This window comes from Haemaphysalis longicornis, unplaced genomic scaffold (genome assembly GCF_048455015.1).
Source record: "Haemaphysalis longicornis isolate Haplotype H1 unplaced genomic scaffold, Haemaphysalis longicornis Haplotype H1 scaffold_1, whole genome shotgun sequence".
Lineage (NCBI taxonomy): Eukaryota > Metazoa > Arthropoda > Arachnida > Ixodida > Ixodidae > Haemaphysalis > Haemaphysalis longicornis.
Window position 1 is genome coordinate 123,889,884 of NW_027526203.1, and position 26,893 is coordinate 123,916,776.

The 26,893-nt window shown below is 48.3% G+C and overlaps 1 protein-coding gene across 1 annotated transcript in view; it reads left to right on the forward strand.

Annotated features, from left to right (window-relative positions):
* Positions 1-1,046: 1,046 nt before the first annotated feature.
* The window catches only part of LOC144179623 (frequenin-1-like), a 672,708-nt gene continuing 646,861 nt past the window's right edge, over positions 1,047-26,893 (forward strand). Inside the window, exon 1 of the mRNA XM_077708048.1 lies at positions 1,047-2,092. Coding sequence (XP_077564174.1) covers positions 1,999-2,092 — 94 coding nt within the window. The 5' untranslated portion in view covers positions 1,047-1,998. The remainder of the gene's footprint in view (positions 2,093-26,893) is intronic.

Genomic DNA, 26,893 nt, shown 5'->3' on the forward strand with positions numbered 1-26,893 from the left:
CCGGTCTGTCTCAATATGCAGAAAAAGGAGAACACAGCGGTTTGAGATAGGTGGCGAGGCAGTGGAAGGGGCAAGCGAATATATCTACTTAGGCCAAGTAGTGACCCCGCATCACAACCATGAGGCAGAGATAATTAGAAAGATAAGAATGGGCTGGAGTGCATTGGGCAGGCATTCTCAGATAATGAATGGCAGCCTACCATTGTCCCTGAAGAAGAAACTCACCTACGGGGCAGTAACTTGGAGGATCACTAAGAGGGTTCAACTTAATTTGAGGGCGACTCAGCGAGTAATGGAACGGAAGTTGATAGGTTCAACGTTAAGGGACAAGAAGAGAGCGGAGTGGGTTAGGGAACAAATGCGTGTTAAGAATATATTAGTAGAAATTGAGACGAAGAAATGGGCGTGGCCAGAGCATGTAAACTCTGAGCCGCTACAATAAGGAAATAATAATCAAACTAGCTGTTTGTCTGAAAACTCCGAAAATAAACTTTTTGAGTTCAGATTTTGTTGCTACTTCTGTTGTCATTTCGAACGCAGTGACACGAATACCCTCAATCGGTTTGCGCCAGATTTTCAAGCCGTGATTTTTTGGGTATGGAATTCAGGGGCAAAGTGGTCGGACAGCGCACGACGTGCCAACGCAGGTGTTTGAACTTCCTTAACAAATAAGTTCTAGCTTTGCACAAGCATGGCGTACAAAAATTGACATCCGTAAGGAATTTCAAGTCTTCCACGGATAGTGGGGGCATGAATACCGGACGTTTATTCCAAATACCTTGGTTGCTCGAGGATGGCCAGCGCTGAACAGCACAGCGCACTGTGTACGCTCGACGGTGTCTGTATTGACGAACGCCAGAGGGCGCCGGCGACCCTCGCGGGTGACCCGAGGAAGGAAGCGAAGGAGGCCGGAGGGGAAAAAGTCGGGATCGGTGCCTCGTTGCCCGTGGCAACGGGACGGTTCCGCTCCCCGGCGCTGCCTCCTCACCTTTCCGCTCTCGCGCTTTTTTGCCAAGTGCGGCTCCGGACCCCGGGCCAGTCGAAACTCGGCCGCGCCGAGGAATCGTGCTCGACGGGTGTACGCGCCGGCGGGCCCCAACTCCCCGACAGAAGACGCTCGTCCCTCACGGCTTCCAGGCCGAGTCAGAAGTCGCTTCGCGGCACACCGCTGGGCGTGACCGGGGCAGGACCGGGTGGCAACCTGTTACCTGCGCTCGGGAGCGAAAAAGGCGGGAAGTTTCTTGCGCCGCCGCAGCGTCCGCCAACCGGCCACTGCTGACGACTATCGGTGGTGTGGACGGTGCGCCCGTAGCGAGTCCAGCGCAGTGTGGCCGCCAGACAGCTGGGAGAGAGGATTTGTTTGGGACTTCCTGAGTGTGCTCTTCGGCTGTGCCGGAGTTGCGAGTGAAGAACAACGTGACTGTCCCGCGAGACGCCAGCGCGATACAGGCTGCGAAAGTTGAGTGCCGACGCGCTAGGCCGTGTAGCGATCCAGCACCTTTCAACGAGACTGGTCAAAGTCACCATACGATAACTCTCCTGCTACAGACTCGTTTTCGTGCGTGACTCGTGGCAGACGACACTCTTAGCGCTCTTTTCTGCGACGTTACGGTGCGAGAAAATTGAAGCTGTGGCCGTTCACCACTTCGATTTTTTTCCGTATTGGACCAGTGTGTGTTTTAGCTGAAACAAGTGTAGACTGTTACTTTGTATAGCTCGGCTGGTTGTGATAAAAGAAAGGCGCTTTTAAAAACCATCTCACCTACCAGAAAAGGCGTTGGCTCAAACACTAGCATCTAGCGACGAGCGAACAGTTTCCCCGAAACGATTCCTCGAGTCATAAGGCATCTGCATCGCCTTAGCCCGAGTCCAAGTTCGCGCCCCGTCGGCTGTGCACAGCGGAGCGGGCTGTCACGTGTCGCAGCTTCGGTGAGCATGGTGGCAAGGCTGGACGACCGGCTGACAGCGACGCCCGTCTGATGCCGCCGCCGTAGTGCCATGGAACAAGGACGTCGCTTCTTCGGAATCATGGGCAAACGGGCCAGCAAGCTCAACAAGGACGAGATCCGAGAACTCGAGGAGTCCACCTACTGTGAGTGCCGCCTCCACGCACGCTGCGCAAATTGAAAAAGCGCACGCTCATGCTCCGAAACGTGGTCTCAGAAGTGACAAGTACCAAGGCAAAATTGTTTTCACTTTGTGAAAACTCGTTAAAAAAGTGCCTGCTGCCATCAAAAATAAATTGTAACGGTTTGGCCTTGGAAAAAACCTCAAAACGCAGAGGGCCTGCTACGGCCCTGTTAGTATTGCTTTGCTGCCTGTTTGCTATTTCGTGAGGCAGGCTCTCAGAGGTCTTTCTTCCGTGGCATCGCGTCATTTGGGGGCAGTGCTTGCCTTGTGTCTTCACCATGGAAATTTTCGACTGGGAGGAAAACACGGTGCCTCGTCACCTACAAAATGCATGACGGTGCAGCCCAGCTGTGCCCTCATGCACTTTAAGGAGGAATTGATGTGCATGTGAAGCATGTGGGGGGCTTTTCACAATAAACTTGTAGGAAAATCGAGCGCTATTTCTACTTGGCGTAACAAAAAAGGTTGCAGTAATTCGTTCTTCAATTCTAGGCCAAACATTTTTTTCTATCGGATCCCAGCAAGTAGGAACCCATTAGCACCAAAACCCGAAATATCACAAGAAAAGCAATTTGTTAACATACGCAGCAAGTTTCCGAATGTGTTCAGTATTTCAGGAGTCGCTAACCTTTCCCCGTTATTATTTTTGCTCGAGGCGCCAATTAAAACCTGTTTAATGCTGAAAATTTGATAACGGTTTTCCGTCGCTCTGTCTGAGACGGCTTCGGTGCTTTTTCTTAGTTCTACTTGGCGTAACAACAAAAAAGGCTGTAGTTGTGGGAGTATTTCTAAAGGAATTGAAGCGTTTTTTTATAATCGGGGTTATTTTTAATGTTTTATAGCAATATCTGTTTGAAGAAAAGTTAGTTTTAGCACTGAAAACAGGGAATATTAGTTTAAATGTGCTTCTGCCCGGGAAAAATTATGCAACAGATTTAGCGCTATTGGACAAAATAGTGACTCCAGCGCTGACTCTAGTGGCTACACGAAACTGTAAGTATACGGCAAATATGATAATCTGACCTCATGATGGGTCCAGCAAGTGGCAAGTAGTTGTGGTAATTGGTGGGACATACCGCCCAATTATGTAACAATATTATCTTTCCTCAACGTGGACAGGAGTGGAAGCCATTAAATACACGAGAAAAAGGAGATTTCCCTGCAATAAGTTGAAGACTTGAGTTAAAACGGCTACATAGGAGGGCAACGTCCGTTGTGTGCGGGCTGAATTCTTTGTAATATATGTAATAAGCAGAATTTTGAGGACCACTACCTCAATTACGCTAAGGGCTTTTGTAACGTCGTTTTCATTCCCCAAAGCAGACTTTTTTTCGGGGGAGAATGACTTACAAAAAATAGTAGGAAAGTGAAAGTAAAACGGTAACGACGAGGTCACAAAGACGACCTATTTACCCTGCTGTACGTTCTTATTCCGTGCCGATGCCGTGCGAACAAATTTTAAATGAGGGAACTGTTTATCATGAAAGCAAAGGGACAGTGAAATTTCTGACAGGCGTTGCATTGTTTCTTTTACCCACATGCACTGCGCTCTTACTTTAATCCGAAATTTTATTCTCTAGTGCCTCACCGTTAACGCTACCACCAGGGGTTGCACCGACAAAAATAATTTCTGATGGAACAAATTGAACAATTTCGACCTTCCCCGCGGCGGTTCAGTCTCTAGGGTGCTTTCCTAAATTGCAAGCAAGGATACCCCTTGAATGGCCAGTCGAGCCGCGCTTTCTTCCTGAATGTGGCAAGATATGAAAGCACCCTTACCTCCTGACGTTGTGGCACAAAGTCAGATGTACGGAGCGCCTCATTGCCTCGAGGAAGCTCCAGCGCTGAAAAGGACAATTACGAAAAATGCACCTTGTTAATAAAGTGTTCGTGTAGCGATTTGATAATGAAAGGGTTAGTACTACGTTATTGCGTATCGAGTGAAAGCTCTGAAAAATGGTTTTGCGAAGTATATAAATTATAAGCCCACTGCAATGCCAGAATTGACAGATGTAGGTGGCGGTCAGTAAAGAGCGAAGCCTCCTGGTGATGAGTCACATGCGCCCTTGGATCCTATGCCTGCCCTTAAATATAGCCGTATGGTCCTCGACGTAGATGCGACCTATACACGTATGCCGCGTTTGCTGAGTTGAAAAATTGGACTTGATAAGGGAATAGGTTTATATAATTAAGAGAACAAAACAATTACCGCATTTGAAGAGGGAATACTCCCCTACTAATGCGAGATACGGGTGGGCGATACTACGAAATGGCTCGCTGCTGCGTATGCAAAAAAAAAAAAAACCCAAAAAACAAGAAACGATATTCCAAACCAAATTAACGATAACGTATTGACAATGTTGATAAACCCCCGTCCGTGTTTGTGTCCCTTCCCGGGACAAAAATAACGCATTTCCTCACAAGACATAGATTTGCCAACCCTGGTAACCCTGGTAACCCTGGTCCCTGGTCCCAGAAAATTCCGAAATGAAGTTCCAAACACAGTACCATTGACCTTGACCCTCCCCCAGTGACTGTATTGCCCCAACTGGAGGTGTACGAAAATTCAGGGGCAAATAGTAAACTCAGCTATCACTCGATAGACGTGGCTGGAGATCTTTGGGAGAGGCCTTCGCCCTGCCGTGGACGCAACCAGGCTGATGATAACCATAAATATGAAACGAAAAACGCTAATATTATTACTCTATTATTACCGGGTATTATGATAATAATATTAATATATGAAATTATATTGTTATTATTAAAGGGACTCTGCAACACCTCCGATAAACACTTTCACTCTTTCCTTGCCATCTGGAAGCACTGCGAAAGCTATAGTTATCGCCAGCACGGAGCGGCACTGCGTGATTTGCTCGTCGCAGCAAATACGCCTTGTGTTTTGATTTTCTAGCCTTCTTTTTAAAGTGGCTATCGAATGCGTTCATTGCTCCAACTAAGCGCTAGAATACATGGAGCGATCTTTCACGACGAAGTTCGCGCGGCGGAAGACCAGCCGCGTCACGACGCCGAATGTTCGTCGGGCTGCGCTACATGTAGCAAAGTACGGCGGCCGCCGCCGCCTCGCCGCTGCGCTGCTGTCAGTGTGGCTAGACGAGGAAAATACATTGCAGTGAAACACAGGAGAAGCAAAAAAAGCCGTCAAGACTATTAGTATTGCTTTTTAGTTGCAAAACCCTCTAGAAAGGCGTAAAATGTTGTGTAGAAGAAGTTTTTAATGTTTTTGTTGTATTTGCTATGACGACGACCGTTGCTATGAGGACGACAAACGCTACTGCGTCAGGCTTAACAGCTAGAAAAACGCTCTTCTATCTGAAAAAAGAAGGCTATTTGTCGCGTAAAAATTCATGTGAGGGCAAGAGTGGACAAATTTAATTTGAAGTAAACGGTTTAGAACACGATATCGCATTGAGGGATTAGCGACGAAGCTGTTATCGCTGTGAAGCGGGCGGAGAGGGCGCCGCCATGTTTGGCAACGCTTTCCCGCTGCCGTCGACGGCGACGAACTTTTTCTGCCCCGGCTAGATCGGCGGCGGACGATGTTTTAAGTGTGACTACACTTTATAAGCGACCCCAAACCATCCACCGCCGGCGGCGGCGTCCGCAGTGCTCCTCTATAAAGAAACAGCATCCGGCGCCAGGTTTCGATCCGCGGACTTTGCGGCCGCAGCGCGACGCTCTACCGATCAAGCCACGGACGCGACGGTGATATCAGTGTTGACGCGCCTTATATCTTTAACGCATTCAAACTACGTCGTCAGCGGCGTGCGTTGGCGACTCAGCGGCGTTATAGCGGCTTGATAACTGCGTGGTGTACACGTGATACTACAAACCCGATGGAAGAGATGGAAGAGAAGGCGGCGAGGCGGTGGGCTGCGGGGGCCGAGCGCAAGCGCCGCAAGCGGCCCGACAACCGTGCATTCGCACTTAAACATTCTCCCCCTCGGGGAAATGCGGGGGAATTTTTTCCGTCGCCGGGCGTCCAGCGGACGCCGCCGGGCGAAGTTCGTCGACTATTCGTCGCATAAACGCTCCATGTATTCCGGGCTAATAGGAAAGCCGGCCAACAGCCGCTACACCGCTGCAATCGCGAACTTCCAGCGGTCGAAGAATGCCAAGACTGGGAAAGAGAGAAAAATGTATTGAGCAAGTTCCGAAGCTATCTCTTGGGCATAGAGCAGTAATTTTTGGCTGAGGCACTTCGCGATCGCCTAATTCTGCAAGCATTCTGCAAGCATTTAAGATTTCGAAAAAAGATTAAAGAATGTTTAAAGATTAAAGAATACGCGAGACATCATCTGGAGTCGGAAATTTTGTCCTCGAATAACGGAAAAAATTGTCATATCAAAGCTGCCAAAATTGCGCGTCTGATGACGTATTGATGCTCTGATGAGCAAGAATAATATCAGGCACGTGGCAAGGATACTTAGGATTGAGTCCTGTTGTGTTTCTTCACGCACCACGGAAACACTTGAGTTTAGACATAGTAGAAGGCTACGGTGTATCTAAATATAGCAGATTGCTGGGATTGATATTTTGGAGCCACCATGACTACAAGTACGCAGGAAAGGACAAAGCACGTAAGTTGAGAGCAGATTGTAAGACTTCAGTTGTCCTGTCTATTTTTCTCTTTCGTCCGCTGTCTCCTCTTGCACTGTTACAACCAGGATACGAATTAATTAAGCTCACTTGGCATATTCGACGGGTGGGATATCTTGAGACAAGCGGGTTTTGAGTTCTCGCCTTCATCAGAATAATCGCCGCCGTATAGGGAAGAACAACATGCTCACTAGCGCAAGTACGGCAACGCTGTAGACACCAAGGTAGCGCGGCCGGTATGGAGAGTACGTTGGGATGAAGAAAAAATGCCCACGGTTGCGTTTGCGCAACCAATAGAGCACTTTATGGCACTTTATGGGCTCGCCTTGTCGTCTTAGCTCGCTGACGGTCGATGTGACTGCCGCAATCAGGCGGCGCAGCGAGATAACGGACCCAAGTAGAGCCGTCTGTACCGGCGCCAGGGAGTCACACTGAGGCTTCCAAAACCCACGCGGTTTAAATATTCATAACCGTTGGAACCTCGTGAACCGCTGGCGCTTGTCATACATTACCCCGTTATTCAGCGCAAAGAAAACTTCGGGCACATTTCAGGCAAAATCTGTGTATATAACCGGCAGCCCTCGCGTTCATTTAGTTAGGAACGATCGTTGGGTTGATTTTTACGGTAGTAAGCGAAAAAAAAAAAAACAAACGGCCGCGCAAGAAAGAAATGACGCTCTCTAAATGACGCAGAAAGGCTCCAGCCGCGCAAGAAAAAAATGGCGAGTTCGAAATGACGCAAAACAGCTGCAGCATACGAAATTATAGCAAGCACAAAAAGAGCAGACTTCGGCTAGCGCAGTTTCAGGCAGGGGGCGCGGGAGCACTGCGAAGGCGGGAAATTTGAAATGCATAGGTTGGAAGCAGTGAGCGGATAACGGCGCTGCGGCCAATTATGGCGAATCACTGCTCTGCACCTCCGACAGCTTTCACATTGAGTGGAACGGCTGTAATTTTTTTATTTCGCCCCTTTTTGTTTTACATTGCCAGGAACCGGCTACAAAGATATTTTCCTTTTTGGTACTGAGGGGGTGAGACCAGCGGTTTAAACTTACAAATTTAGGGTGAACCCATAAAACACTACTCGTGCATATTTGGACAATAATAGAACGAACTTGTTAATATCCCCGTAACAGCAGTTTTAAATATTACGCGCTTTTTTCCTGTGTGTGCGCGCATGAGTGCGCCGCGAGATATGCCGCAGGTAATTCTATCATTACAAGCTCGCTTCACGCTAAATAATGAAAAAAAAAGCTTCTTGGTGGGGTGGGGGGCTCCTAATTGCACTTGCAATGAGTCGTCACTGTGAAAGCATTCATGTCATACTGAAGAGCACTCACTAGTGACTACCGCCCTGCTGGGCGAGAAAGCGTAGTTCAGGTTAGGCTAGGTTAGGTAGGATAGAGGCCGCGGTAGTGCGAAGCTCGACGCGGCAGCCGAACACCTGACACCGCTACCGCTGTCTCCCCCGCTCCTCCACGTGGTTCTGGCCTTGCCAAGGCGTCGCCCTGCGTCGCGCGGTTCTTCTGTTTTATTTCTGAGACACGCGCTGTGGAACCGGTTGTCACCAATGGGGAATTTGTGCACGACTTCTCTGGGACGGCAGCTTTTTCACTCCACGATCCGTTTAGGGCTGTTGCATTCAGCGTTCCAATATAGCATGACACTCGTGACGAGCAAGCAACTGACGAGCCGACAGCAGCAATGGTTGCCGTTAAAAATGTCATCAGCCCCAATTTGAAATTTCGTAAGGCCAAATTAGATCAGTAAAAGCAGTGCCTGCCGTCGGGGAGCTCGTGCTTCAAATATGTAGTCTATCTTGCCTTCCAGTTTCTTTGCATGAAAATTAAAAATAATATATATGGATAGAAATATTGATCTAGCCGATGGAGGAAAAGAAACCCTTCTCTCACGTCCGGCGGATGCGCTCCCGATTCCACTCGGCAGAACATCTATGCACACGCGTGAATCCGCCCGGAAGGAAGAACTGGCTGGTTCACTGAGCAGAAAAAAAAGCGCAAGAGCTTCGGCGACATGGTGCTGTAGAGTCAGTGGAGCCGCGTGACAATGTCTAGCGGAAAATCTGCAGCCTGGGGCTTTGTAACAAAAGCAAAGAAAGAAGGACCTCGTGCCATTGCTTTTCGACTCGGTTCTTGAGCGAAGCGCCGTTAAACGATGATGAAGCTTTTGAGAGCCTAATTGCGTGTTCTTTGGACTTTCCTAGTGGGTCAAATCAAGCGTTTATTGAGAGCGTTGAAAACGTGGGCCCGATGCACGTTAACTTAACCAGAAGCTTATAGTTTTCCGACGGAAGAGCAATGCATTGATTGAACATTTCTAACGGCACTACGAGAAGGAGAGAGTGGCGTGAGCCTTCCGAGAAATTTAGGTTCCTCAAGACGCGCATTTGCGCCACCCGTCAACACGGACGTGGTTTCCCGCAGGTTTGGTGGTGGGAAGCCACACATTCGGCGTGACACTCTTGCGCATTCTCGAGCAGTTATGCGTGTAATTGCGTCTGACACATCCACCGGTAGGGAATGATGCCTGGTCCCCCGCAGTAACAGCGTGCGTATACTGCGAGACGAAATGGTCTCACCCAAAATAGTGAGAACACGTAGCGTGACACTCATGAGAGCGGCATTTGGCCACCCGACCAAAGCCTCCCATATCGCAGTGAACCTACATAGGATGAGGATGGTGAAAACTACTGATTAGTTGGTTATGATACTTGGTTATGAGACTTGGTTGGTTATGAGACTTTTACGCAGGCCTTGGAGTGAGGCGCATGGGAATCTGAATTTCTACGAGATAATCATGTTGCTTACGTCCGTCATGAGCTGAATTCCCTCGTCAAATTGATCACCCCGCCTCATTCGCGCCATTGTAATATCGCGTGAGAAACCAACGAGTAAACTCGTCCATAGAACGTGTTAATCCCCCTAAATGAACCTTCAGGAATAGTTGTTAATTCATCGAAGAATTACTGCAATACATGTCGCTTTTCTTGTGAAGGTGTTGAGGGCGCATTAACGTTTTGTCCTAAGCATTAAAACCCAACTGGGATCATTTGAACGCTTTTTCGTGGGTCGATTTACAAACCACGCTCCCGCGACCGCATGCCCTCGATGCACAACATCCATTGATTGTTTTCACCACAACGGGCCAAGGCGCAGCAACGCATGTTACGCCATCGCACCCTCTCTCACACAGGCTCGCCTTAGACCGAAGTTCTTTCTCCCACGCTGACCGCCTTCCTGCTCCGTTGCGCAGTCTTTGCACTGGTTTCGCCTAATAACCAGATCGACCGCAGCGCGGTCTGCCCGGCGAGAGTACGCGGCTGCGCGTATGGAGATTTTCATTGCGAAGGGGCGTCAATAATATTGCACGTCCTTGCCGGAAGCCCTCTGACCTTCTCGCGAGCCACACGTCGGAAGTTAATTACGTAATGCGGGTGGTCGCATGCGCTTAAGCGAACTGCCACCGCGTGACCGCTGCAATCATACCAGCGCTATTTTGGGAAGACTGCAAACGGCCAGCGTAGTAAGGGAGCGGCATTTTCAACTCTATTTTGTTACCTGTCCGGCGGCTAGAATAGCGGTGAAGCGACCCTGTCGCAGCGTGAAACCTTTTTTGTTTTTGGGAAAGGACAGTTGTGGAGAATTCTGCAACAAAAATTATAACGGTTGGCTTCCGTGCGGCTGCGCGTTGGCGAAAGACCAAGAAGTTGCTGTTGTGCTCAAGTGTTTGTATTTGTGTGGCTATATTTTCTTGAAGCGTAGCCGTCTCAGTTTTGTTCAAGATTAATGTTGCTTGCCGGTGTTTAAAGCACGGCGAACGACAAGTGGCTGATCGCAGGTACAAATGTCACTGCATTAATACAAGAAAACTAACTATACAACGAAACCATGGAAGAGGGAGGCAGGGGAGGGTAAAGGAGGGGGGAGACAGAGATTTGGAGGTGGAGAGAAAGAATCAGAGAGCGGGAGAGGACCTAAGCATCTTTATCGATGCTCACCGCGGTGTTCAGCGGCTACGGAGTTCTGTTAGTGAGCGGGATCGAGTCCCACACTCTAGGTGGGCTGACGTTATACCGCTTTACTGCACTACACCCGATAGCAAAGTGTGCTTGCCTCCAGCGAAACACGAATTTCCTTTTTCGTCAATTATAGCCGAGAACGTTCAGCACACGAACCGTGGTAGCGACACCAGGGTCAATGAGATGGGGCAACAGAAATATTCAAGGCATACCTGTGTGCCCGTGCCGCAGCCTGGCGACACCGTTATCTTGGACCACCACTGGTAACGGGTGCTCGCCCACTATCGCGCTGCAAAGAAGTTTCTGCTGGCCCTCGTCACGGCTGGGGCTAATTACAGCGACGGTCACACGGCCGCCTTGGACGGGGACGAAGACCGAGAGGGAGGATGATGAACCGTGAGTAAAAAGTGCGAAAGACCGATGCAGCTGGAAAAGTTTTTAAGGCAGAAACGCAGGGACGCTCCAACTTTCTGCATAGGGCATAATTGGCTATGTTGAGCCAGTCTCCATCAGGAGAAAAGAAGAAATACAAGCAAATACAAATAAAGGTACAAAGCTTACGGTAAAGAAGCTTGAGGCGAAAGAACGGTGCCTTATTTGGACGTTTAATTTCTGGGCAGCTACACAGCCAGACTCACGTAAGTGGTATACCAAACATGCGCTATATTCACCAGGCCCCTGAACAGCGAGGCTGCCTGTTGCGTTCTTTGTCGGCTTTTCTTTTTAACTTTCCTCTCTGCCTTTTTATTTTCTCTGATTCCTTCGCTGTTTTTCTCTTTTTTTTTTCGATGTATTCCTTCCGTTTCCTCCTCCCGGATTTTCGTCTATTATCTCATATTCTACATTTCGGTTTTTTTATTTCAATTCAACTTTATTTACCCAGAAGGGGATACATTTTGATTTGCAATACATCATCTGGGCCTATAGCAACCTTGCTAGTTGCGGGCCCATGCAATAAATACATCATATTGTAGCAACTCAGCTTTTAAAGTAATTCAACACGGACAACAAAAGAAAGCGATCGCCAGAACCGTAACACACCCGTACACATCAATGTACTTAACCATAGCATATATACAATCATCCATGAGCATGAATGCAAGTGCAGATACTCATACATAGACATATATATGCTCACGTGAAAGAGCAGAAACGGCAAATCTAGTCTCGCAACTGAATGTAGCCCATATTTTGTCCAGGACCAATCATTTAAAAGAGAACATACATGTTTTACAGGTGGTAACCTTAGTTATATCCAGGTCAAGCTAGCGATTCGAAATTGTTACCTTTGATAGTGTTTTTCAACGCTCGAGAAAAATTGCGGCTTTCTTTAAGGTCAACAGAAATAGCGTTCCATATCTTAGTACCAAGATACGGTATTGTACGTCTGCCATACACGTTGTGTACAAGCGGTATGCTAAAATTGATGTTTGCGTGACTTCGTGTTACTTGACGTGATTTTATAAAAATATTTTATGGCAAAGGGCTGTTTTCTGACAAAATATTATGAGTGACGCAGGCTATTTTGTAATCTCGGGCGACCAAAAAAGGCGTTATTTCTAGCTTACTGAATAAAGGAGCTGTGTGGTTGGTACATTTTGAAAAGGTTATAATGCAGAGTGCTCGTTTTTGTAATTTTATAACTGGGGAAAGATACGATAAATATGTGCTGCCCCAAGTTTCAATGCAGTATATTAAGTGAAAGTGAAAGACAGCGAAGTAAATTGTTTTTAACGTTGGCAAGGGGAAATGCTGTCTTGCCTGGTATAACGTGAAACAAGCAAAACTTAATTTTTTACACAGGATACTGATATGCTGTTTATAACTCACGGCCGCGTCAAGGACTATGCCGAGATATTTATAACTATCTACTTTCTGAATCTGATCAGTTCCCAGTTTCAGGTTTATTGAATTATTGCTCTTCGCACCTAAAGATGAAAAAAGAATATATTTTGTTTTGGTTACATAGCGGCAGCCTGTTTTCATCAAACCATTTCGCGATATTTATTAAATCACTATTCGCTTCTATTTCTAGATGCGCAATCCTATTTCCTACGAATAAAATAACCGTGTCATCAGCGTACGTCATGGCTTCCCCTTTTACTAAGCAATTCGGAAAATCGTTTACATAAAGAGAAAATAGAATAGGTCCCAAGACGGAACCCTGAGGCACTCCAGCTGCTATGGCTAGAAAATTTGAACAAGTACCATTTATGGAAACACATTGTTTGCGTTGGGACAAATAACTTTGAATCAAATTTAGAAAAGATTCCCGGAAACCATAACAATGAAGTTTCTTAAAAAGTATATCATAATCTACAGTGTCAAAGCTTTTCGCACATCTAAAAATATACCGACAGCCATTTTTCCTTCGTTTAGTGCGGTAATAATGATATTCGCAACGTTAATAACAGCTGTGGATGTTGATTTGTTTGGACAGAATCCATGCTGCTGGGGGGCTATAACATTATATCTAACTAAAAATTTAAGAATGCGCTTTGCTATCAGCTTTTCAAATAATTTATTTATTGCAGAAAGTACTGAAATAGGTCTATACGCCTCGAGCTTCGCGATCGCTGCGCCGCCTGCCGCCGCTCCTCCGCGGCGTTGACGGGATTTGCGCTGCGTGGCTGATAGGGCCGCGTGCAGTGTTTAGGTTCTGTTTCGCTTCTTTGCGCCTTTCCGCGCCCTGAAAAAAACTTCTTATGGTGACGTCTATAGGCAAAGAGTACGTTTAGGTCACTTAAAAAGCATCTGTGTGTCTTCGTAGAGTACGCGATCGCCTGCAAGAGCTACCCGGAGACGCGGTGCTGCGCGCTTCGTCGACTCGCCGCTCTTCCGGCCGTCGACGATGGTAGCAACATATCACCCCTGTCACCTCCAAAAAATCAGGCACAAATGAATTCTACTGTCGCCTCGTTTAGACCTGATACTGGCACAATGAGAGGTTGGCTTCATTTTGCAGCGTGGACAACGAATGCGGCTTCGTTTCGAATATATACGTCGCAGAAAAATATGTTTCGGGGATGTGATTATCCAATCCCGGACAATAAATTATGCCTTTTATAAGCATATAAACCATGCAAAAATGTTAAGTATATTCCAAGCCTAGCTGTGCGTCGTTAAATTATGTGACCACACACAAAGGCAAGTTAATGAAACCAAGGAAAAATAAGTGCTGTGCAAGTGCGGAATTAAGAAACATAATTTTATAACGGAAATAAAAAAAACAGTGCAGCTTCTGACATGCTAAAGACGTTCGTCGAAACTTAAGCCAGGTAGGGTTCACTAGACCAACTATACGCGAAACGCACTGCCATTTCGCGAGACATCGGTAGAGGGGGCGGGGAGGGGGACGCTGTGTACAAATGCGGAGCGTAATCAAGCAATGAACATTTAGTAATCACACACACGCAAATCTTGCGTTCACTTTCATTGTTTTTCTACTTCAACGAACAGCTGATCATACGGCGGCCGCATTTTTGGAAGTATACAGGGTAGGCTGTCGAACAAGCGATGAAAGGTGTCGTAGGAAGAGAGTGGTATGTGATAAGGCCCTCTGATTTCAGTTTATGCTTTATTCTGCTGGCTCCCGCCATATGGCGATATTTCGAAGAAGCATTAGTCGCGGACGCGGATTATATTCTAAGCCCGTCTCCGCGCTGCTCGCAGAGGAACAGATGAATGTTTGCGGGCGCTCACCTCACAACAAGACGACTTTGTCGTGTGCTGATCCCCGAGTATAATTATGCATTGTCCATTGTACTTTTGTTGAATATTCCAGAAATTAACACAGACTGGCTTGTAAATGGTGGTGATCAATATCTGAGGTATAATATTGGCAAACGTAACTGGCGTGCTGTCAAGTATGAGTGCCCCGCTGATTATGTAAGCGCACAAAACCAATTTAAATCGTTGTGTATAGCCGTAGCATGAACATCTGAGGAACCAGTGGTTACGGAGACACTGCTAGTAAATTCAGGTCATAGTAACTACAATCGGCTCCATCACACGCCGGTTCCGCGCCGCTGGCCTGTGACACATACCGGGCGCTTATACAGACCGAATATACCACACTAAGATCGCGTCAGAAACATTTACACTCTCGTAAACACGCCTCATTTGCGAACAGAGTGACTGCTTCACATAAACATGGATTTCAAACACCCGCACACGGCAAATCTCAGTCGTGGACGTGCCGCAAAAGCAGCGGCGACCCTTGGGAGCCGGACGCCGACTCCCGCGCCTGCTTTCGAAACGGGCCGCTAGGGGGATTTCAGTGGCGCCCCTACAGGCCGCGCTCGAGGCCTATAGTTTTCAATTAGGTTGGCATCACCATTTTTATATGCAGGCGTTATTTTTGCAATCTTAAGCATGTCGGGGTATACACCATCATAGAGTGCCTTATAAATATTTTTTCAAGGAATGGGCTGATTACCTCTGCATTAAGTTTTAAAATTCGCGTGGTTATGCCATCATACCCCGATGCTTCGGCAGTAGGCGTAGCGTTTATAGTAGACATTATCTCTTCTGAAGTAATTTCAAAAAACACAAAAACAATTTACAATGCTAGAAGGCAATCTGAAGCTGCTCCGAGGGGGTAGCTGTAATGCAAGATTGGGGCTAGCTTTGGTAAAGTACTCATTAAATCTGGAAGACAGTTCTGCGTTTGATGCACCAAACAAAGATAAATCCGGAAGTGGTGAAGAGCGCGTGTTTCCCTTTATTACGGAATTTATTACCTGCCAAAGTTTTCTTGAATTTCTGTGGTTTGCTGCGATAAGGCTACAATAGTATGCCTTTTTACTGCGGCGCACTAAAGCTGTTAACTTGTTTTTCGTAGGTTTGTACTGCCAGCGATAATATTCATTTTCTTTGTTTCGCTTGTGTTTTCGGTACCAATACTCTTTAGTACGAGAGAGGTTAAGGATGCTGTGTGTTATCCAAGGGTGGCTTGTTCGCTCGTTCTGACGCGGGTGAGCAGACGTTATTGTTGCGCTATCATCGAGCACGTCCCGAAATCATTCGTACATTTTGTTCACGTCTGTGCCATTGAAAATTTCATCCCGTAAAGCGTGTAAACTATCTGGCAGTCGACCGCTATCAATCCGAGTGGCAGACTGAACGGCAGTTGGTGCGGGCATGTCACAGCGGAATGACGTAAGGAAGAAAAAAGCAAAATGATCTGTGATGTCTGATTGTAGAACGCCAGAAAAAGTATCGCCGGCATCGTAGTTGCACAGCATTTGGTCGATATGAGTCGAGGAATGATCGGTAATGCGTGTTGCGTGCGTGATGGTGTTTCTGAATCCGTAAGATTCATACATCGTTTTGTACACAAGGTTGGAATTTGGCAACAAATAAAGGTTAAAATCTCCGCAGAGCTGTTTTTTTATTATTAGCAGCCAAGTTATCTAGGATTATTTCTAATTTTTCCAAGAAAGAAGGAAGCCGAGAGTTTGGTGAACGATATAACACGCCAATTGTTAGCCCTATGCCTAGCTCAACGAACAGCATGTCGTATTCAGAGGGTACTTGGTTGGTTAGGTGGGTACACGTGTTGAATTTCAAGTTTTATTTTATATATATTATCAAACCACCTCCCCTCGTTTGTGTTGGCCTGGAAAGGGACGCTACATTATATCCTGGAATATTTACAACCTGGTTAGGTTGGAGTCATGTTTCTGTCAACGCAATCACATCATAAGCAAATTTGTGTTCCCGTAGAAGCACCTTAAGGCTATTCATATTTTTATTAACGCTGCGTATATTGCAATGCAGAATTGCTACGTTGTAGCTACCACTGTATCTATCGCTTAAGTGTTCAAGTGAGGTCGTCATTTCTCGGTTTGACAGGCGCTACGCCTACACAATCTTTGCCAAGTCGTCTTCAGAGGCTATGTGAACGATAGGCGAGTTTTCAGTTTTTCGCGCAAGAATCCTTCCGTAAGCTCACGAGACAGGAGGAGGTGACGCTGCGGCAGCTACAGACGCGAGCGGTGTGGACCCCGTTGGTGGCGAAACATGTATGCCCAGAGGTGTACGCCAGTGACGTGTGTGCGGTGTGTGGCGAGGACCGAGCCACCATGGCGCACATGCTGTGGAAATGCAAAGTAGAGGACGGTGTCACAGACGCGTTGCCGCCGCGCCTAGCGAGTGCGGTGGCGAGTGTGGACTACGACGCCCAGCGCGAGGCCGTCTAGCAAGCGCTGGAGGCTCTCGAGCGCCAGCGGCCGACAGCACGTTCTCCTCGGAGGCTGGGTGCGAGTAGGTAGCGAGCGCCGGGTGGCCGTCCAGCGTGACGTTCAGGCCGCGTCTTTTTGCCGGACAATAAAAAACGTTGTTTCTCTCTCTCTCTCTTCCTTGCTGTGCCCAAGAGAACTTCCACTGTTTTTCTTTGCGCAAACTTGTTGCCTTTCCAAGCAGAACTTTTTTTTCTGGGCACAAATGCTCATTTATGTACACAGCGTCAGTCTCCTGGAAGCCGAAGTCTGACGCAGTAACACTGTTCTTCTTAGAGGCTTGAAAAACTTTTTTACGCGATGAGCGAGACACGAACTTAATCAAAATGTTTGGCTTAGCTTTGTCCTTGGAGGGCACCCGATGGATCAGATCGATCTCCGACTTTTCCACACTGATACCCAGCTTAGCTGTCAATGTCTGCACGTGTTCTTCTAAGTTAGTTACCTGCAGTAAATCGAGGGTGCTTTGAAAACCGGATTAGAAAAGGAGAACGCGTGCGAACTCTGTTTTCAACCGCAACATGCATAAAAGCCTCTTCAAGGGCGTGAAGGGGCTGGGCCTTTAATGCTGCTTAGCAAGAATAAAGTGGACAGCCGATCCACCGGTGGTAGTGCGAGAGCGATCGAGCGCACGCGTCCGATAGCAGTGAGCGGAAAGAGCTGAACGAGGTGGAAGAGGAAATGACGAACAAGAAAGAGAAAAAAAAAAGACTACACAAAAGGTGAGGGTGCCTCTCCGTTGGTGCAAAGTGGAAAGCCTGGCTAGGTAAAAATTGTTCATAACTGGCACTGCACACCAAAAAAAAAAAAATGGGCCCAGGGAAGAGGACACACTCGGCATTGTCTGTGTGCTCTTCCCTGTTACCGTTTTTTTTTTTCACAGTTCCAGTTATCTTCGCTGGTTGATTGATTGATCGATTGTAGGGTTCAACGCGCCGACGCAACGAAGGCGATGAGGAGCGCCGTATTGGAGGGCGCCGGATTAATGTCGACCTCCTGGGGATCTTTAACGTGCGCCAAAATCTCGTACACACGGGCGTTTTTTGATTTTCGCCTCCATCATAAAAGCGGCCGCCGCGGCCGCGAATCGAAACCGCGACCTCGTGCTCAGCAGCACAACGCCTTAGCCACTGAGCCACCGCGGCGGGTTCATGTCCGTTGGTACCAGGCGAGCCGCTTGCAATTGTCCAATCTCCCTGGACGTTTCGCAGCAACGGAGACGGGGCCTCCTTTTTCTTGATGGCTGGAAACTCTCTCCCTGACAAGTCGTCTCCCTAACAAGTCGTCATAAACATCGCTTTAGCAAAAACTGCCCATCTAGCCGTCCCGCACTAGAAGCGCGCCAAGCGCTTCGTGCCACGCCGTGATTGCGTTGTATACGGGGCATCCTGCACAGGCGGTGCCATACCTGTTGGCAGACTAGCAGCTGCCTGAAGAAGCACCTGAAGAAACACTCCTACGCTCTCCGCGCTTGCAGTTAAAGCAACGTGCCTGTGCGTTAATTGACACACTTGTAAGCGTTTCCCTCGTTTTGAGTCCACAGTGCAGAACGAGTACCGCGACGAACGAGCGTGAGAAATTTTAGAAGCGTGGGCGACGTAAAGACGTTGCGAATGCCTTGCAGAATAAGTGACAGATTCTCGATCAGTGACGACGGGTTCGGACACAGCCTCTTCAACCTTCTTTCGTGTTCCCCCAGTTTTTTTTCTGTGAAATGCAAGGAAATGCGAAGAAAATGCAAGGACAATGCAAGGCGCAATCCTGTCAGGCGTGGGGCCTCCCCTTTTTGTGGCTCCACCTCCATTAAACGAGAGAGATGGAGAGTACGTTCAGCAGCGTAGAAGAAAAGGATGAAAGGGAAGGTTGCAACCAGGGAAGCGTGTACCGACTGCGTTGGCCTGTGACATGGGGCCAGCCCTGCGTCCGTGATGTGCACGAACCCGTAGGCGCCAATTTCATATTGTGCTGAATGGGATTCGAAAATCACTGCGGTTCATGCATTCCACTGGTTTGTTGTTTGTAACAGCCCCTTGCACTTCGACCGCCTTGTGGTAAACTTAATTCAGCCTCTGCTGTCGACGGCTTCGCACACGTAGGGCAAAAGTTCGGCGATGTTTTTTTTTTTTTACAACTTGCTATCACATAGTTGCCGGGATGGCGTGTCAAAGCTTTTGATGACATTGATTAATGAATCCTTTCTCAGCTGCCGAACACGTCAGAACGTAACCAGAAAAAAATGGGTTGAAAAGAAAGGCATCTTTTTAGTTTTTGTGCGGTGGTATGCCTATGAAGTAAATACGGCAGCTTCCGACGAGTAAATAACATGCAAAATCATGGTCATTAAGTATCTGCTTGCATATCGGTTCGAGCGGACGGGCTTCTTTCAGGCAGCTGATTTTGACAGCGGGAAGACAAAAACAAACATTCTCGAAACCAGGATGGAAACAGTGTGGAAAGTAATATCCGTGGAGCAATGCCCACAGCAGTTCGCTAATTCATTCTAATTTAAAAAAAAAGCTTTCAGTGTGAGAACTAATGCTACTGTCGGGGTGTGCAAACGTTATTAATGAGTTCACTTAATTTTCCATGTTCGGATAATTAAGTTGTTCTTCCTGCGGTGCTGAGCAATCAATAATAACCATGTTATTTTCGCAAAGCTTTTTGGTTGATAACCCGGTCTTATCTGAGTAGATAAACTCTACACGTATCGTATACGTTGTACCTTAATGGAATACGGACACGAAAATTCCATGTTCTTTTTATTGGTGTAATTGATGGTTAAAGGCCTGGCAAACCCGAAACAGCGCTTTAAATACTTGAGTGCACGATAAATATTTATATTGAACGGCCTGAAAATTATTTCCCGCGCTTCCAGCCCGAAGGCGCGCATATGGCAAAACCACGATATGACCTCTCCGTTTGGTGCGGACGTCAAAACACTGCGTGGCCGGCGGGGGCGTGTTTCGAGTCTTTCAACTGCCCCGCCACCATGAGCGGCAGAGCTGCCTGAAGGCGTTTAGTCCTACCATTGCGGCGGAGATTTCATGTCAGCTTTCAATAAAAGTCCCGATCGCGACTGGGCTATATTATCGGCTATATTATCTGGGCTATATTATCGGCTCCTTTCCCGCGTGTGGAATTTTATTTATGGCAAGAGTGCCTTTGTGTTCAGCGGTTATGCCTACGTGCATCGGTTTGTGAACGCGCCAGCACCCCATCGCCGCTCGCCCGGTTGCGTCAAAAGTGACGTCACGAGTTTCCGACGAGCGTTGCAGGCACAGGGATACCTCAATTCTTTTCCTTCTCACGGAGTGATGTCACTCTGATGTCCATTTGCTGGGCGTCGCTCCGCGTGCTGTTCCGTCGGCGATAAATGCCTTCGAATTTAAGTATGTTCCACGCGTCACATGGCATCGCATCGCGTCGCATCGCAAGTCGCATCGCATGCCCCACGCGTCGCATCGCAAGTAAAGGAAGCAACTGCGTAACAGTATTAAGACCAAAAATTCGTGTCAGTACACCTTTAATTCATTGACGTTAGTTCTGAAAACCAGTATTGAAACATGCGCACACGGGACCAATAAAAAATTCCACCTACTACCCCGAACGCGTTCTGTCCGGCCGCTTTATAGGTTCATAATTGTTGAATACGTGTACAAACAATGTAGCAAAACATTGGCAAAAGAACACAGCCTTTTTTGTATTGGTATGATGGCAGCGCCCTACTTAATGGCACTGGTTCCACATTTCTGTCCCTCCCGCGAATTAAAACGGCCAAATATTTGCGGAAAGCATAAAGGTGAGTGGACGCTCAGGAAAGGACAGTCAGTTACAGTTCGTCCTCCGTGAACAAAATTTCCACTTACACGGAACAAGCGGCTTGGAATCATTTGGTTAGTATTTACGTAATGTAAAAATACTCCCGTTTAAGGAAAGAACATTTTGGCACTTGAGATAAGCGGTACAGCGCAGTAGGTTTTCAGCGTTGATCAGGAATACTGGGCGTTGCCAAACACTAGGAATTTTACCTGAAGAATAGGAAAGTTGAGTAATATTTCTGCGCATCCTAGCGACGCCGTGTGCTTCACAGAAAGAGGTTGCAAGGGCTCAAGCACTCACACACTGACTTTTTCTCTAAATAGTCAGTCACATTAGCTACTATGTCTACTTCTGGATGTTCGTCAAAGGCAGCAGCCCCGCCTGGCCCTTTTGGCTTGGCTCATAGTTGGTTGTGATTTTTATTGGCGGAAATCGAAGTTTCAGTGAAGCAGCCCCTGTAGCCGAATGTAACAACTTACGTGCGCAGTCTCGATAAGTCGAATTTCTTATAAACGGAACAGGTATTCGCAATTCCACCAGGTTTCTTTTGCCTATACTTCAACCTATTTATGTAGTCACAGAGTGTGTCAGCAGCTGAAGAATGGAAAGTTAATACATAGCCCCAAGCACATAAATATAAACATAAATCGTACAGCTTATAAATAACCTGTAAGATTGCACCAAAGCTAGCTTAATTACGCACGTGGCTTTTTAATGTCCGTTACTAACTTTCTTTCAAACACAAATGTTTTGTTATAGCGTCTCTTGTAACGCAATTTGAAATGCTCATGTAGGTTATTGTAATGAACTATTCTGCCACCATGAAAATATTGTCGAAGCGAACATTACTCCTGACTGCAAATGTAAGGATTCCACCAATCTACTGTTCATTAGCGTCTCAGATCAACTGTTACTGCATGGTGTGGCCTTGTAAACGTAAGCGAAAGAAATTGCCGCGTGCCTCCTTACTTCGCTGCAAACGTTGTCGAAAGACGATAGACCTGTGCTGCTGCTGCTGTTGCCAAGCGAGTGCCTTTCGTCTCTCTCCCGCAGACTTCTCACGCTCTTCCCCTCCCGTCTCGCCCGTCCCGCGATAGACACAATGGAGACTTGCTCTAGTAAATTCAATTTGCCGCTGCTCGTTCCGCTGCTCGCGCGAACTCTACTCGAACCACTCGTTAGTGTGGGACCTCTGGGAACGCCGCCACGAGGTGCGAGCCACGGACTCAAGCGCGTTTTGTATTTTGGGTCATAACATTGTTGTCAACCAGCAAGTCTCTCTTCTTTATTGCAAAAAACGAGCGGCTATGTATATTTATTTAAAAGAGCACTGCACATACCACTTATAAATTGATGTTTTGCCTCGGATGTCCCTATTTTGTTTTCTGGACCATGTTGACTGGTATGAAGTGTGTTTAAAGATTTAGTGGTTAGCGAAAGTTCTGCCTATATAAACGTACCGTTCAAGATTGTTTTTTTTTAACTTTTCCCCGGAAGGCTGAATCAAGGGACGGACGGACGGACGGACGGACGGACGGACAGACAGACAGACAGAGAGACAGACAGACAGACAGACAGACAGACAGACAGACAGACAGACAGACAGACAGACAGACAGACAGGCCAAAATTAACGAATTTAAGTAGCCCAAGAAAGATTACCGTATTTAAAATGCACTTCTCCTTCCCCGAGGCAGTCGTCGGGTGACGGCTGCCTCGGGAAACTCTTAATGCGACAGCCCAGCCCCACGAGGCCGAGGAAGCGGCAATAGCTCTGGCCATAACACACCAACCACCCCCATCTCACATATTCTCCGATTCTAAGACGGCCGTATGAAATTTCGCGCGGGGACACATCTTTTTCCCTGCTCGCCAAATTCTCCTATCCCGCCCTTCTCCCAATAAAATCATAATCCTGCACTGGACCCCCGGCCACGTGGGCTTTGGCGGTGCGGAAACGGCCCACCTGGCCGCTCGAGGACTCATTTACCGAGCACCAGACGTGGACGTCTCACAGCACGGCGCACGAAACGCTCGCGAACCCCTGCTTACTTTTAGGGACAATAGAGAGTTTTAGCAGTACGTATGCTCCGGCCGTTCCGTTCGTTACGTTGCTACCGGGTTTACCGGGACCCGACTGCGCATGCGCCATTTGTTCCGTACGCGGCCGGCGTCTCTCCCGGCGCTCTGCTTCCGTGTTACCGTATCCGGAGCCCGCAACCGGCTTGCTCGGGTGTTGGAAACTTTAGCCTTAGCGTCCTGGCAAATATTTGATCGCCGCTATTGGTGCAACTGCGAATGACAATCCGTAACACAACTTTTCACCACACTATCATCCCCTTTCTCGCATGTGAAACTTTATTTGAGCTACAACTGCCGTGAGCGATCGGTGACCGAGACATCTGCGTAGCCATGGAGGAAATGTGCGTAGCCTGTTTCGATGCTTCCGCGCAGGTATCGCCATCTCTCGGCCGCTCGCCGCACCGCGCGCCGCGGCATCCACGGCCGGGTAGCATAGGCTTGCATCGCGGCAGATATATCTGATCGCCGCTTTTAAAATAAGCCCTGAGAACAATCCCTAGCACAATTTTTCACCACACTAACACCTACTTTCTCGCAGGTGGAACTTCGTTTTAGTGATCAGATTGATTCGGAAGAGCAGCGAGAAGCGGTTGCTACCGTGGTCTGCGCCGGCTCGAGCCGCTGAGTGTGCCGAGCTGGCAGGCGCGACCGGCGTGTGCGCGGACTGTTTCCGATGCAGAAAACGCTTCACGATTGCCTGCTTTATCCATTTCTTGCGTACAAACGCGCGGAATCTACAAATTCAGCTCAGCGATCGTCGTAGTTGACCATGGAGCAAAAACAGTGGGCGGAGCGGCGCCGACGAGGCATCGCACACCCGCATCGGGCCATGTGTCTCAAATTCGCGCGTACGACTAGTCGTGGTGACAGTCGTAACGATCAGTCGCATACGAATCGCGTGTACCAATCGTACATGTGTCTAGCGCTTCAATCGGGCAAGGCCAAGGCCATTCCTCCACGTGAATGGCGCGCGACCATGTCGTCACCTGCGCTCGCTCTGGTGCCGTCGCCGCCGCCGCCGCCGCAGCCCCTGCCTCACAATGCGTCCGGCCGAGCGCGATTTATTTTAGATTTGCAATGCTTTAGGGGAAACTGCATTCTTTATTTACGTATTTTTAGCGTGTGGATTTTTGCAACAACTCGGCTAATCAGCCGTCACACGGAACGAACGGTACGACGCTACGGAGTGCTAAAACACGTTTTCCGTCTGACTATACGGAAAGAGCCCGGTACGTGCGCGCGCATGCGCAGTCGGGTCCCGGTAAACCCGGTAGCAACGTAACGAACGGAACGGCCGGAGCATACGTACTGCTAAAACTCTCTAATACCAGACATTACCGCCTACAGCGGCTAGAACTACCGCCCCCTCACACGTCTCTTCCTCCACCCTTGGACAGACTATGGCGACAATTACAGACCCATTACCTCCCCACCAGACACGTCCTCCACCACATCTATCCCAGATTATATCCCCGCCCAAACTGCCCAGCATGTGGCGCTCGAGATACCACGCCACACGCCATTTGGGAATGCCCGTCTTTACCCCCGCTCCGTTTACCCAACCCTCCCACTACCTGGCTGGAGGTGACCGGGAGCTCCTCGCCCGACCTACAGCTCCTGACCGCCACTAGGGCTCAGGATTACCTGGTGCGCCTCCCTCACCTGAGGGACACTCGCTAGGACTGAGCCTCTTCAGAAATAAAGTTATTCTCTCTCTCTCTCTACCCACTAAGCTACGCCCATACCAGGAGCGAGGGAGACGGACGGTGCACTCAACGAGCACAGCGGCGGGTCTACCACCTGCGCTTATTCAAAGCCATCGTGTGAAATGCAAACGGCATATAATGTATGATAACGGCGTCCACGTGGTTTAGGTTAGCGGCGAACGGAACACGTCTGGGGAGGGAGAGGGCGGCGAGGGCGCTCTTTGGCGGCGACGCATTAAACAAGAGCGAGGGGGAGGCAGTGAGAGAGATGACGCCATAGCCGCGCGTTCCGCCTTCCTCCTCACCCTTCGCCAGACGCTCGCTCCTCTCCGTTTTCTTCCTGCCATTGCTGCTGCGTTCGGTCGTCTCTGGTTTCACTCTTTGTAGAGCCACGTGTGTCAATTCACGGGACGTTGCATGGGTAATGGTTGTGGGTATCGTTTCAGCTTCGCAGTCCAACCACGTTCACAGTGTGGTGTGGACCCCTTTTTTTGCTCTCTGCCGTATTTCACGCACGGTAAGGATCGCGTTGTGCACCTGAGACGGGAGTCGGTGCATACATCCATGTTCCCAGTGGCGTCACAAAATTTCCTATTGTGTGCCTCCGTCTTCGACAAATGTCGAGCCTATGTTGAGAAAACAAGTGCATGTGTTCTTCGGAGTTGGAAAAACGAATCTCCAAGACTGCGCGACGTTGACCAGAATGTCTCGAAAGTGAGGCGCTGTGGGTTCGACACAGGCTTCGATTCGCTTCCTTCCGACAAAGCCCCACCTGCACGGAACGCTGCGATGAAAGAGCCTCCAAGTGCGCTTTTGGCCGCCTCACCAACACTGTTGTGAGGACACAAGGGCACCACGGCAGCCCAGATGCGAGCGAAAGTGCGTGGAGCGACTTCGCCAACCTGCCTCCCCCGCTCACCTCCCGGTGAGGGAGGTGTGTAACGCCCCTCCTAGTTTGCGGAGAGGAAAATGTGAGGCACATCGCAGTAATAAAAGCTCTACACGCTGGGCCGCATCCATGCTGGGCCGTTATAGCCGATCCCGACCGGCGACATTTCCGTGTAAGCACTTCCGGCAATTTGAACACGGTTGTGGTACTTCGACTGCGATGTGCGTCAGGTCTTCCAGCTTTTTCATGTAAAGCTGCACAGGAGGTTTGTATCCAATATTTCCGGCTAGGTAACTGGTGGGTAATCGTACGCAGAAGAAATTAAAAAAATACAAAAGGATAGCTGCTTCGAACGTTTTCAAGCGACATTTCACTCTGACCGTTAGACCATTTTCGCCATTCTACCGTGCGTAAATGTAGACGAACAAAGGAGTATTCCTCCCTGCACGAGAAACATAGTCCGTATCCAGATGTCTAAAGAGTCCACCATGCACTGTTTCGTCATCGAAATCTATGCGAGGGGGGAATTCAGGCGTCGGCTCAGGCCGGCGTGGCACGCCGAGGCGACATGGGAACCCGGAGTGTTGACAGGTTTATGCGAAGCGGTTAAACAGAAAAAAAGGTTAAAGTTATGATTCAACGGGAGTGAACAGAACCCGCTAGGATAGCGCTTTGTTCAAAAAGAACATACAAACTTAAAACAAAAAGTGCGAACATACGAAAAGTATACGAAAACATACGACATACGAAGGTACGAAAAGTGCGAAAACTTCAATATCCTTTCCCAAGGAAAGTTGAGAGAAGCGGGATGCTTTGTAGCATCAAACCTGCGTCAAAATTGCGTCAAAATCTTGCTTTAAAAGTGCGTCCAACCTTCGCCGAAAGTGCGCCAATCAATCGTCAAACCTTCAAGGGACTCTGCAACACTTCCTAGAAGCGCTTTCCCTCTTTCCTTGGTGCCTGGAAGGATTGTCCAGGCCACAGTCACCAACAGTATGGAGCGGCACTGCGTGATTTTCTCGTGGCAACATGACTTTCCGCCTTCCGTTTCTGTTTTGATTTGTGGCTTTGTTCCAAACTGACTATCGTATGCGGTTATTGCTGCAACAGAGGGGAAGCGGCCAATAGCCGCTACAATGCTGTAATGACGTAATTCGAGCGCTCAAAGAGCGCTAAGGCTCGGGAAAACGAGGAAAATAATCGGAACAGGTTTACAAGTAACTGAAGGGCATGGAGCAGTAATTTTTGGCTGAGGTACTTTGCGACTACCTAATCTAAGTACTGGGTGCCTTTGTTGACTAAGTTCTGAAAGCATTTAAGATTTAGAAGAAAGGTACAAAAAGTGTTGCAGGTCCCTTTCAAAGACCCAA